Source organism: Piliocolobus tephrosceles, unplaced genomic scaffold (assembly GCF_002776525.5).
Source record: "Piliocolobus tephrosceles isolate RC106 unplaced genomic scaffold, ASM277652v3 unscaffolded_37946, whole genome shotgun sequence".
Classification (NCBI taxonomy): Eukaryota; Metazoa; Chordata; class Mammalia; order Primates; family Cercopithecidae; genus Piliocolobus; species Piliocolobus tephrosceles.
Window position 1 is genome coordinate 1 of NW_022322027.1, and position 12,982 is coordinate 12,982.

At 48.3% G+C, this 12,982-nt stretch overlaps 2 protein-coding genes across 2 annotated transcripts in view; both read left to right on the forward strand.

Moving 5' to 3' along the window:
- Nucleotides 1–315: 315 nt before the first annotated feature.
- Nucleotides 316–1,705, forward strand: LOC113223039 (aflatoxin B1 aldehyde reductase member 3-like; the record flags this gene model as incomplete). Its single annotated transcript, XM_026452629.1, has 2 exons — nucleotides 316–445; nucleotides 1,544–1,705. Coding segments are annotated over 2 exons (292 nt in total), but the record flags the coding sequence as incomplete, so codon positions are not given.
- Nucleotides 1,706–11,436: 9,731 nt separating this feature from the next.
- Nucleotides 11,437–12,982, forward strand: part of LOC111547755 (aflatoxin B1 aldehyde reductase member 4) — a 5,234-nt gene continuing 3,688 nt past the window's right edge. Inside the window, exon 1 of the mRNA XM_026452630.1 lies at nucleotides 11,437–11,721. Coding sequence (XP_026308415.1) covers nucleotides 11,508–11,721 — 214 coding nt within the window. The 5' untranslated portion in view covers nucleotides 11,437–11,507. The remainder of the gene's footprint in view (nucleotides 11,722–12,982) is intronic.

The window sequence follows — 12,982 nt, forward strand, 5'->3', positions numbered from 1 at the left end:
GAGGGAGGTCCAGGAGGCCTGGGGCCGAGTCCTGTTCCATCCCAGTGGCCTTCGTGTCCCTAAGGAAAATAAGAGCAGGCTGCTGAGTCGTCAGGAATAAAGACTCTTTGAGGTCTCTGCTGAGGGGCCCAGCATCCTGGGTGGTTCTGACACCCAGCAAAGTGGGAGACGCATGGCTGGAGAGCGCACCTGTCCCTTAGGGCTGCAGGGTTTGGGGTGGGGCAGTAGCCCTCAGTTGGCTCTTTGGTTGTGGCTCCCAGTGTGACCCCCACGGTACTGACTCCTGTGCCCTGTGCCACTGTCCCCCCTTCCCAGCTACTGGAAGGAGAACCACTTCGAGGGCATTGCCCTGGTGGAGAAGGCCCTGCAGGCTGCGTATGACGCCAGCGCCCCCAGCATGACCTCGGCCGCCCTCCGGTGGATGTACCACCACTCACAGCTGCAGGTAACCAGAGACCCTGGGCGCTCAGCTCCTTCCCTTCTCGGGGGACCAGCAATATATTTGGATGAGGGCTAAAACGTTTGTTTATTGATTCCTCTAAAATTTCTCTCTTTAAACTCTCACAAACATTCTTCCCACGGGTCTTTTTCTATGTTTTATTTTTTTTGGAGACAGAGTCTCACTCTGTCGCCCAGGTGGGAGTGCAGTGGCACGATCTCAGGTCATTGCAAGTTCTGCCACCTGGGCTGAAGCAATTCTTTTGTCTCAGCCTCCCGAGTAGCTGGGATTACAGGCATGCGCCACCATGCCCCGCTAATTGTTTGTATTTGTAGTAGAGATGGGGTTTCACCATGTTGCTCAGGCTGGTCTCAAACTCCTGAGCTCAGATAATTCACCCTCCTCAGCCTCTGAAAGTGCTGGGATTACAGGTGTGAGCCACTGCGCTCGGCCTTCCCATTGGCCTTGATGGTATCTGCGTACCAGGCTTTGTAATAAGGGCTTTGCTGCAGGGATTTCATTATTCCTTCAGCTTTATGAAATGACTGTCCCGGTGTTATTGATGAGGAACCTGAGTTTCGCCCAGCTATGAAAGGGGAATGCATTTTAACACAGGTTTAACTGTAAAACCCACTAGTCTCATCCTTTGGTGGGAGCTGGAGTTTCCCTCTCTTGGTACACCATGTCTTCCTCATTCAAATTTATATCCAGCTTCAGCCTCAGATGTTGCAATAGTGTCTGGCATATATACAGTAGGTGCCCAATAAACAGGACCTAAGCACTCTACATAATTTTTCACACCCATAACCATGTTGAAAATAGAGAAGACGATTGAGTCTCAGAGAGGTTTAGTAACTTAGCCACGTTTACACAGCTGCTGGGGGGCAGAACCAGGCTGTGAATGTAAGTCTGTCTGGAAGTATCGTGTGGCAGTAGGGGAAAGGATACAGGTTTCGAGTCACATGGGTACAGCTATCCAAGGCATCTTATTTCTGGACGTCTGGGATACAAGAGTGCCCAAATCTCAGCAGGGAGGTGGCTGGGAGGGCTGTGAGTGGAGTCGCTGTGCAGCAGAAGGCTGAAGTCTGGCCGTCTCCCTTGCAGGGTGCCCACGGGGACGCGGTCATCCTGGGCATGTCCAGCCTGGAGCAGCTGGAGCAGAACTTGGCAGCGGCAGAGGAAGGGCCCCTGAAGCCGGCTGTCGTGGACGCCTTTAATCAAGCCTGGAATTTGGTTGCTTACGAATGTCCCAACTACTTCCGCTAGGTCCATCGTTTCTCAGGCTGCCCAAGGCTCTTCTGTAACCTCTTTTGTCTCTCACGCTTTGTTTAATTTAGAACTGCCTCAGTAAATTCTTAGGAACGGAACTATTTGAACAAAAACCTAACAGTAGAGTCACCACCAGGTGAAGAATAAAGCCTCCCAGGATGCTGTGTGTTCGTCTGTTTGCGTTGCTGTGAAAGAATACCTGAGACTGGATCATTAATAAAGAAAAGAGGTTTCTTTGGCTCACGGTTCTGCGGTCTGTACAAGGGGGTGTGGTGCCGGCATCTACTCCTGGCGAGGGCCTCAGGAAGCTTACAATCATGGCAGAAGGGGAAGCGGAGCCAGCGTGTCACATGGCAAGAGAGGGAGCAAGAGACAGGGGAGGAAATTCCAGGCTCTTTTAAACAACCAGATCCTGTATGAACTCATAAAGCCGGAACTCGCTCATTACTGTAAGCATGACACCAAGCCATTCATGAGGGATTTGCCCCCAAACCCTAACACCCCCCACCAGGTCCACCTCTAACATTGATCACATTGCAACATGAGATTTGGAGGGGGGAAAAAACCCTAATGATATCATTGTACCAGTACCCCCCCCCCAAATGTCATGTTCTTCTCACATTGCAAAATACAGTCATCATTTCCCAATAGTCACTCAAAGTCTTAACTTGTTCCAGCATCAACTCAATCTAAGTCCAAAGTCTCACCCGAGACTCAAGGTAAGTTTTATCCACCTATGAACCTGTATAATCAAAACCAAGTCATTTACTTCCATGATACAATGGTGGTGCCGGCTTTGGGTAACATTCCCATTGCAAAAGGGAGAAATCGGCCAAAAGAAAGGGGCAACAGGCCCCCGCAAGTCTGAAACCCAGTAGGGCAGGCGTCATAAATGTAAAGCTCCAAGATAATCCTGGACTCCATTTCCCACATCCTGTCAACACTGGTGCAAGGGGTGGGCTTCCAAGGCCTTGGGCAGCTCCACTTATGTGGCTTTGCAGGATGCAGCCCCATGGCTGCTCTCACTGGTTGGAGTAAGTGCCCGTGGCTTTTCCAGGCTCTGGGCACAAGCTGCTGGTGGCTCCACAATCCTGGGGTCTGGAGAGTAGTAGCCTCTTTCCCACAGCTCCACTGGGCAGTGCCCTAGTGGAGACTGTGTGTGGGGGCTCCAGCCTCACATTCCCCCCGGCATTGCCCTAGCAGCATCTGTGAAGTTTGTCCTGAAGTCTTCTGAAATGGCTTTGAGCCCTTTTCCCATCATCTTGGCCATTAGCACTTGACTCCCTTTTAGTCATTCTCATCTCTCTAGCAAGTGGTTGTTCTACAGCCGACGTGAATTCCTCTGCCGAAATGCTCTTTCCTTCTTCATCACATGGCCAGGCTGCCAATTCTCAAGCTATTACACTCCAGTTCCCTTTTAATTATGAATTCCAACTGTAATTCATTCCTTGGCTCCTGTATCTGACTGTAGGTTTTTGGAAACAAGAATGCCACATCCTGAATGCTTTGCAGCTTTGAAATTTCTCCCACCGGATGCTCTCGGTCATCATTATTCAGTTGAACCTTCCACAAATCCCTTGAACAAGAACACAATGAGGCCAGGCACGGTGGCTCAAGCCTGTAATCCCAGCACTTTGGGAGGCCGAGATGGGCGGATCACGAGGTCAGGAGATCGAGACCATCCTGGCTAACACGGTGAAACCCCATCTCTACTAAAAAATACAAAAAAACTAGCCGGGCGAGGTGGCGGGTGCCTGTAGTCCCAGCTACTTGGAAGGCTGAGGCAGGAGAATGGCGTAAACCCGGGAGGCGGAGCTTGCAGTGAGCTGAGATCTGGCCACTACACTCCAGCCTGGGCGACAGAGCGAGACTCCGTCTCAAAAAAAAAAAAAAAAAAGAACACAATGCAGCCAAGCTCTTTGCTAAGGGATAACATGGGTGACCTTTGGTCTAGCTCCCGATAAATTCCCCATTTCCATTTGAGATCTCCTCGGCCTGGCCTTCATTGTCTGTATTTCTAGTACATTTTGGTCACAACTACTTAACAAGTCTTTAAGAAGTTCCAGACTTTCCCTTATCTTCCTGTCATCTTCTGAGCCCTCCAAACTCCTCCAACTCCTGTCCATTACCCAGGTCCAAAGCTGCTTCCGCATCCATTTTCAGGTATTGTTACAGTAATGCTGCCCTCCTCAATACCCATTTTCTATGTTGGTCCATTTACATTGCTAAAAAGGAACACCTGAGGCTGGGTACGTTTTAAAGAAAAGAGACTTATTTGGCTCACATTTCTGCTGGCTATAAGAAGAGCATGACGCCAGTTCCTGCTTCTAGTGAGGGCGTCGGGAAGTTTACAATCATGGTGGAAGGGGAAAAAGGGAGCAGGCATATCACATGACAAGAGAGGGAGCAAGAGGGAGAAGGTGCCAGGCTCTTTTAAACAACCAGGTCCCATGTGAAGTAATGGAGGAAGAATTTATTATCATGAGGATAGCACCAAGCCATTCATGAGGGATCCGCCCCAATGACCCAAACACCTCCCACAAGGCCCTCTTCCAACACTAGAGGTTCCCCTCCCCTCCCCTCCCCTCCTCCTCCCTCCCCTCCCCTTCCCTTCCCTTCCCTTTCTTTTTTTGACAGAGTCTAGTTCTGTCACCCACATGGAATGCAGTGGCACGATCTCGGCTCACTGCAACCACCGCCTCCCGGGTTCAAGCGATTCTTCTGCCTCAGCCTCCCGAGTAGCTGGGACTACAGGCGCCCGCCACTACCCCGGCTAATTTTTGTATTTTTAGCAGAGATGGGGTTTCACTGTGTTGACCAGGCTGGTCTCGAACTCCTGACCTCGTGATCTGCCCGCCTCAGCCTCCCAAAGTGCTGGAATTACAGGCGTGAGCCATAGCACCTGGCCTGGAGGTCACATTTCAACATGGGATTTGAAGCGGAGAAAACATTCAAACTGTATTAATGTGGAACATTTTTAATATTCCATAATCTCGGCAATGGCTTTCCTCTTGTCTTAGCTAAAGCCTCCTGTCTTTTCATCCGCAACTTTCTCAGTGGTGGTTCTGGGCTTCTTTTTATTGGGCTTGGGGGCAAGGGCAGCGGGGTCCACATTTTCCTCAGAACACCCCTACACCCCTACTCCAAACAGGAGGCACTCAAGGCTGGGAAAGGAAAATCCCAGGTGTGGTGGTTACTGTTTGACCATTGCAGCAAAATCCCTCCAGCTGTGGGCAGGGCAGCAGGCAATACTTGGAGGAGCCCCTTAAAATGATAAAAGGGGCCCAAATTGGAAATTTAGATAACACTACTCATCCAAAAGCCTGACCCCAAGAAAAGTCCCATCTGCTGACCAGAGGGAGACACCCTACAGACAAAATTTATTCTTTATAAAAAGAAGTCAACCCCTGATTCTTTTTATCCATACAACATAGATTCTCCCTGATGTGTGATGGTCTGTCAGTTATCTTTGGACAATAAAACACACCAAAATACAATTGCTTAAAATGACAAAATCCCCCAAGATGATGAGAAAATTCAACATAATCCTTGTCCAAATCCCAACTGGCTTTTTTTTTTTTTTCTTCAAGATGGAGTCTCACTCTGTCTCCTAGGCTAGAGTGCAGTGGCGCAATCTTGGCTCATTGCAACCTCCATCTCCTGGGTTCAAGTGATTTTTCCTGCACAGCTTCCTGAGTAGCTGGGATTAGAGGTGTGAGCCACCCACCTGGTTAATTTGTGTATTTTTGTAGAGACTGAGTTTTGCCATGTTGTCCAGGCTGGTCTTGAACTCCTGACCTCAGTTGATATGCCCCTCTTGGTGCCTCGAATGCTGGGATTACAGGCACCAGCCACCACGCTCAGCCAGCCTTTTTTTTTTTTTTTTTTTTTTTAGACCACAGAAATTGGAAAACTGGTTCTAAAATTCACAGGGAAATTCAGGGCACCCAGGATACCCAAAATATGCTTGAAAAAGAACACAGTTGGAGGACTGACACTTTCTGATTTCAGAACTTACTACAAAACTACATAGCTGGGCGTGGTGGCAGGTGCCTGTAATCCCAGCTACTAGTGAGGCTGAGGCAGGGAGAATTGCTTGAATCTGGGAGAGGAAGGTTGCAGTGAGCCGAGATCAGGCCACTACACTCCAGCCTGGGCGACAGAGTGAGACTGCGTCTCCAAACAAAACAAAACAAAAACAAGCAAATAAACAGAAAAAACAACGACAGTGCTAAAGACAGTGTGGTCCTGGCATAAGGCTAGACATAAATCAATGGATTAGAATTTAGACTCCAGCAGTAAACCCTTTCATATATTGTCAATTAATTTTAAAAAGTGTCAAGACAATTCAACAAGGAAAATAACCATCTTCAGGCCGGGTGTGGTGACTCACGCCTGTAATCCCAGCACTTTGGGAGGCCAAGGTGGGCAGATCATGAGGTCAGGAGATAGCGACCATCCTGGCTAACACAGTGAAACCCCATCTCTACTGAAAATACAAAAAATTAGCCTGGCGTGGTGGTGGGCACCTGTAGTCCCAGCTACTCGGGAGGCTGAGGCAGGAGAGTGGTGTTAACCTGGGAGGCGGAGCTTGCAGTGAGCCCAGATCGTGCCACTGCACTCCAGCCTGGGCAACAGAGTGAGATTCTGTCTCAGAAACATAAATAAATAAATAAATAAATAAATAAATAAATAAATAAATAAATAAATAAAAGAGGAAGAAAATAACCATCTTCAACAACATCTAGATATTTGCAAGTAAGAGAATGAAGTTGGACCCCTTCCTCATACCATACATAAGAAAATAAACACAACATGAGTCATAGACCTAAATCTATGGGCTAAAATTATAAAAACTTTTAGAAGAAAATACAGGGCCACGATGGTGGCACACTCCTGTAATCCCAGCTACTCTGGTGGCTGAGGCACCAGAATCACTTGAGCCCAAGAGGCAGAGGTTGCAATGAGCCAAAATTGTGCCACTCCACTCCAGCCTCGGTGACAGAGTGAGACTCTGTCTCAAAGAAGGAAAAAGAAAATATAGGGATAAATCTTGTGGCCTTGGATTGGGCAATTGTTCCTCAGAAGTACACACAACATAAGAGAAATTAAATTAGACATCATCAAAGTTTAGAACTCTTTTGCTTTAAAGACTGCATAAAGAAAGTGAGGCTGGGCGTGGTGGCTCATGCCTGTAATCCCAGCACTTTGGGAGGCCGAGGCGGGCGGATCACTAGGTCAGGAGATCGAGACCATCCTGGCTAAACACGTGAAACCCCGTCTCTACTAAAAACACACAAAAATGAGTAGGGCGTTGTGGGGGGCGTTGACCCCAGGAGTTTGAGACCCTTTCCCCATACCATACACAAAATATTAACTCAAACGAATCAGCCACCTAAATGTATAAGGTAAAACTGTAAAACTCTTAGAAGAAAATACTGGAGTAAGTATGACTTTGGATTAGGCAGTGGTTTCTTAGATATTGACACCTAAAGCACACGTGGCAAAAGAAAAAGTAAAGTCAACACCATCAAAGTTTAGAATGTTCGTGCTTCAGAGAACATTATCAAGAAAGTGAAAAGACAACCCACAGAATGGGATAGTATTTTGCAAATCATGTATCTGTTAAGGAACTTGTAGCTAGAAAAGAGACAGGACTCTTACAACTTAATAAAAGAAAAGACCCACTCAGGTGCAGTGGCTCACACCTGTAATCCCAACACTTTGGGAGGCTGAGGTGGGAGGGGATCCCTTGAGGCCAGGAGTTTGAGACCAGCTGGCCAACAAGGCGAGATGCTGTCTCTACTAAAAATACAAAAATTAGCCAGGTGTGGTGGCACATGCCTGTAATTCCAGCTATTCAGGAGCTGAGGCAGGAGAATTGCTTGAACCTGGGAGGCCAAGGTTGCAGTGAGCAGAGATCACACCACTGCACTCCAGTCTGTACAACAGAGGGAGAGTTCGTCTCAAAAAAAAAAAAAAAAGTGAATGCTTACATTATTGATTTGAGATATTTCTTCTTTTATATGTCAAAGTGATGCTATAAATTGCTATAAATTTCCTTCTTAGCACTACTGTGGCTGCATCTCAGAAAATTTGACATGTCATGTTTTTGCTTTCATTCAGTTCAAAATATGATCTAATTTTCCTTGAGATTACATCTTCGATCCATGGGTAATTTAAAATCCAAATATGTAGGGATTTTCCAGATATCATTCTGTTATTATTTTCTATTTTTCCTTTTTATTCTATTTATTTATTTACCTATTTACTTATTTTCAGTTCCCTCTCAGGCTCTAAGTTCTGTTATTTTTTTTTTTTTTTTCTTTTTGAGACGGAGTCTAGCTCTGTCGCCCAGGCTGGAGTGCAGTGGCCGGATCTCAGCTCACTGCAAGCTCCGCCTCCCGGGTTTATGCCATTCTCCTGCCTCAGCCTCCCGAGTAGCTGGGACTACAGGCGCCCGCCACCTCACCCGGCTAATTTTTTTTTTTTAGTAGAGACGGGGTTTCACCGGGTTAGCCAGGATGGTCTCGATCTCCTGACCTCGTGATCCGCCCGTCTCGGCCTCCCAAAGTGCTGGGATTACAGGCTTGAGCCACCGCGCCCAGCCAGTTCTGTTATTATTTTCTAGTTTAATTCCATTGTGTTCAGAGATGTACTTTGTATTATTTAAATCCTTTGAAATTTATGTGTTCATTTATTTCTTTTCTTTTTTTCCCCTTTTCTTTTCTTTCTTTTTTTTTGAGTTGGAGTCTCACTCTGTTGCCCAGGCTGGAGTGCAGTGGTGCGATCTCGGTTCACTGTAACCTCCACCTGCTGGGGTCAAGCAATTTTCCTGCCTCAGCCTCCTGAGTAACTGGGATTATAGGCATACGCCACCACCTCCGGCTAATTTTTGTATTTTTAGTAGAGATGGGGTTTCACCATGTTGGCCAGGCTGGTCTAGAGAACCCCTGACCTCAGGTAATCTGCCTGCCTCGACCTCCAAACATGTTTGGATTACAGGCGTGAGCTACCACACCCGGCCTGTTAATTTATTTTTGTTATTTTCTTTTTTAGACGGAATCTCACTCTGTTGCCCAGGCTGGAGTGCAGTGGCATGATCTTGGCTCACTGCAACCTCTGTCTCCCAGGTTCAAGTGATTTTCCTGCCTCAGCCTCTCGAGTAGCTGAGATTACAGGTGCATGCCACCATGCCTGTCTATTTTTTATATTTTTAGTAGAGACGGATTCTCACCATGTTGACCAGGCTGATCTGGAACGCCTGACCTCAAGTGATCTCCCTGCCTCTGTCTCTCAAAGTGCTGGGATTACAGATGTGAGCCACCATGCCCGGCCTCTTTTGCACGTATTAAGACTTGTTTATGCCTCCAAAGACGGTATATCTTGGTGGATGTGCACTTGAATGCACATTCTGCTGTTGCTGGGTATTCCATTCATGTTGTTTATGTGGAATTGGTTAAATAGTGTTATTCAAGTCTTCTTTTTTTTTTTGAGATGGAGTCTTGCTCTGTCACCCATGCTGGAGTGCAGTGGCACTATCTCGGCTCACTGCAACCTCTGCCTCCTGGGTTCAAGCAATTCTTTGCTTCAGCCTCCCAAGTAGCTGAGATTACTGTGCCACCACGTCTGGCTAACTTTTTGCATTTTTAGTAGAGACAGGGTTTCACCATCTTGGCCAGGCTGGTCTTGAACTCCTGACCTCGTGATCCACCCGCCTCAGCCTCCCAAAGTGCTGGGATTACAGGCGCGAGCCACGGCGCCTGGCCTGTTCAAGTCTTGTATACCTTTACTGAGTTTCTGTAAATTATGACTGATAACTGTTCTACAACTGTTGAGAGTGGTGTGTTGAAACCTCCAACTATAATTTTGTATTTGTCTATTTCTTCTTAAGTTCTATTATTGCTTTTCATGCATTTTGATGCTCTACTTTTATTTGCATATACATTGAGGATTATATTTTCTTTGTTAATTGACCTCTTTGTCCCTCTTTGGTAGGTTTTTGTTGTTGTTGTTGTTGTTGTTTTGAGACAGGGTCTCAATCTGCTGCCCAGGTTGGAGTGCAGTGGCATGAACACAGCTCACTGTAGCCTTGACTTCCCAGGCTCAGCTGATCCTCCCACCTCAGCCTCCTGAATAACTGGGACCACAGGCACATGCTACCACATTGTGATAATCTTTAAAACAATTTTTTTGTAGAGGTAAGATCTCTCTGTGTTGCCCAGCCTGGTCTCAAACTCCTGGGCTCAAGCAATCCTCCCTTTTCAGCCTCCCAAAGTGCTGAGATTACAGGTGTCAACCACTGTGTGGGCCAGTATTTTTTGTTTTGAAATCTACTTTGTCTGATATTGACGTAGCCATTCCAACTTTTTAAAATTTAGTTTTGTCAAGGTATGTCTTTTCCCATCTTTTTACCTTTTTCTTTTCTTTTCTTTTTTGTTTTTGAGACAGAATTTTGCTCTTGTTACCTAGGCTGGAGTGGAGTGCAATGGTGCGATCTTGGCTCATGGCAACCTCCGCCTCCCAGGTTCAAGCGATTCTCCTGCCTCAGCCTCCCAGGTAGCTGGGATTACAGGCATGCACCACCACGCCCGGCTAATTTTGTATTTTTAATAGAGACAGGGTTTCTCCATTTTAGTTAGGCTGGTCTCCAACTCTTGACCACAGGTGATCTGCCCCCCTTGGCCTCCCAAAGTGCTGGGATTACAGGCGTGAGCCACCACGCCTGGTCCATCTTTTTACTGTTCACTCACTCTGTTTATATATTTCAATAGTTTTCTAATATTTACTATATAGTTGGGTTTTGCTTTTTTATCCATTCTAACAATCTGTGCCTTTTACTTGTAAGTATTTTTTTCATTTATATTTAATGTAATTATTGATATGATTAGGTTTAAATTAATCTTGCTGTTGGTTTTTCATTTGTTCCATCTGTCTATTTGTCTTTTTTTTTTTTTTTTCTTTTGTATTTGGAGACAGATTTGCCCTCTGTCACCCAGGGCAGAGTGCAGTGGAGCTATCACAGCACACTGCAGCTGGGCATTGGTCCATTTTTCTATCTTCCTTTTTCTTTTTTTCTTTTGAGACAGGGCCTCCCTATGTTGCCAGGCTGGATTCAAACTCCTGGGCTTAGTCTATTCTCCTGCCTTGATCTCCCAAAGTGTTGAGATTACAGGTGTAAGTCACCACAGTCAGTCAGTTTTATTTTTTTATTTTTTTTTATTTTTTCCACTTAGGTACAGAATTCAATGCCAACAGTTCTTTTCTTTCAAGACTTTAGCCATGTCACTCCACAGGGACTCTGTCTTAAGCCTTTGGTAAGCCTCGTCCTCCTGAACCGCAGGGCAGGCAGGTGGAACAGCCCTTAGGTCCACCCCACTCCTTAAGCTCCCTCCTGGAGGAGACAGAGACCTGGGACAGCTCCCGGGCCGGCGAGGCCCAGGGTTGGGGGGCGACGGGGCAGGGAGGAGTCCCTGCCCTTGGGGATCGTCGCCACCCTTAGACACCCTCACCCTTGCGGACGTTGAGGAGTGTTAAAATCGCCAAGACGTGAGTCACCGGTAGGAAGCCACAGCCATTTCGCCTCTTGCTTGGTGCAAGTCCAGACGGTCCTCGTGGTTGAGCGCGGAGTCCAGCGCGTGGGCGGTGTTGGGCACCTTCCGCCGCGCTCTCAACCCCACTCCGCGGTGGGCGGGGCTCGAGCCAGTTCCTAAAGCCACGCGGCCGCCAGCTCCGGGGCTGGTGCTTCCGACCGCTGCGCGCTGCGCCCGGGCTGTGGCAGTATCCCGTTGCCGCCGTCATGTCCCGGCAGCTATCGCGGGCCCGGCCCGCCACAGTGCTGGGCGCCATGGAGATGGGGCGCCGCATGGACGCGCCCACCAGCGCCGCAGTCACGCGCGCCTTCCTGGAGCGAGGCCACACCGAGATAGACACGGCCTTCCTGTACAGCGACGGCCAGTCCGAGACCATCCTGGGCGGCCTGGGGCTCGGACTGGGGGGCAGCGACTGCAGAGGTAACAGTGGCCCCTGATTCTCCTTCTGCACCGTGCAGAGCTGAGCCTGTCCACAGTTGTGCACCGCCCAGCTCTCCCTGGCCCCAGGCAGCACCCACGGCTTTGTTCCCCACTCCCAACCCCCGTCCACCTCTCAGCCTTGGGAACCCCAGGCTCCTCAGGCACATCTAGCTCCGGACAACTGGACAGTACTTTGTCTGGACTCCTTTTCTCTCGTCTTCCTGGAGGTAGCCATCACCCTCACTGACGCCTGGATGACTTGGTCTCGCCTGGAATGACTTGGCTAGCCCATCTCTGGAGCACGAAAAACATTGGAATCTGGCATTGTGCAGCTCCTGTCCCAACCTGTGCCCTGCAGGTGCCCTTCCTTGATGGGCCTGAGCTGCAGAAATTCTGTGCTTATCGCCTGGCACACCCTGGCACAGCCGAAATCAGAGTTTAGACCCAGCACACTCTCTGCTTGCTCCTACGCTCACGCCAGCCTGCTCAGGGACCTGGACTTTGCTCTGAGTACCTTGTGGTACTCACAATGGTACCTCACCAGGGTGGCACCGCCCAGGAACCTTGCCAGCTCCCTTAGCATGATGGGGAATTGGGTGTGGTACAGGGTCTCACTGCCCTCTCTGTGGGAGGCTCTGTCTGAGGCTATTGGAGAGAAATGGGCACTAACCCACTCCAGGAAGTTCAAATTCTAGAGATGGCTGGGGAGCCAAGTGAGCCCTTTTTGGGAGGGACCCCGTGAAGAAAGAATGGATAGGAGTTTGCCAGGAGGAGTAAGAGGGGCAAGGGCGTCAGGGCAGTGGGCATAGGTGTGGAAAGGCAAATGTGATTTGGCAACGCTGTGGGTGCTGGAGGAGGCAGGTGTAGCCCTAGGGGAGGATGTGTGTAAAGGGGCAGGAGGAGCCACCCTCAGTCTGATGCCACGTGCAGTGCTTAGGCCACTGCCTGGCAGGCACATAGTGAGGGCTGGGAAATGTTAGCTGTTTCTTTGTTCTTAATATTAGCACCATTTCCTCCTTCCACTCTGAGTGTCTGAGTGGAGTCTTGTCCATTTCTCCTCTGATTCACCAAATGGTACATTCCAAACAAAAGAAGCCTGTGCCCGCATCTCAGTGCCACGCTCTTTCTAGATCACCGACTGCCTCTTGGTGAGAGCTCTGATCTTATTTCCAGTTTTTTTTTTTTTTTTTTTTTTAGGGCTTTTTTTTTTTTTCCCGATGGTGGAGTATAGTGCGATCATGGCTCAATTATGGGCGCGCGT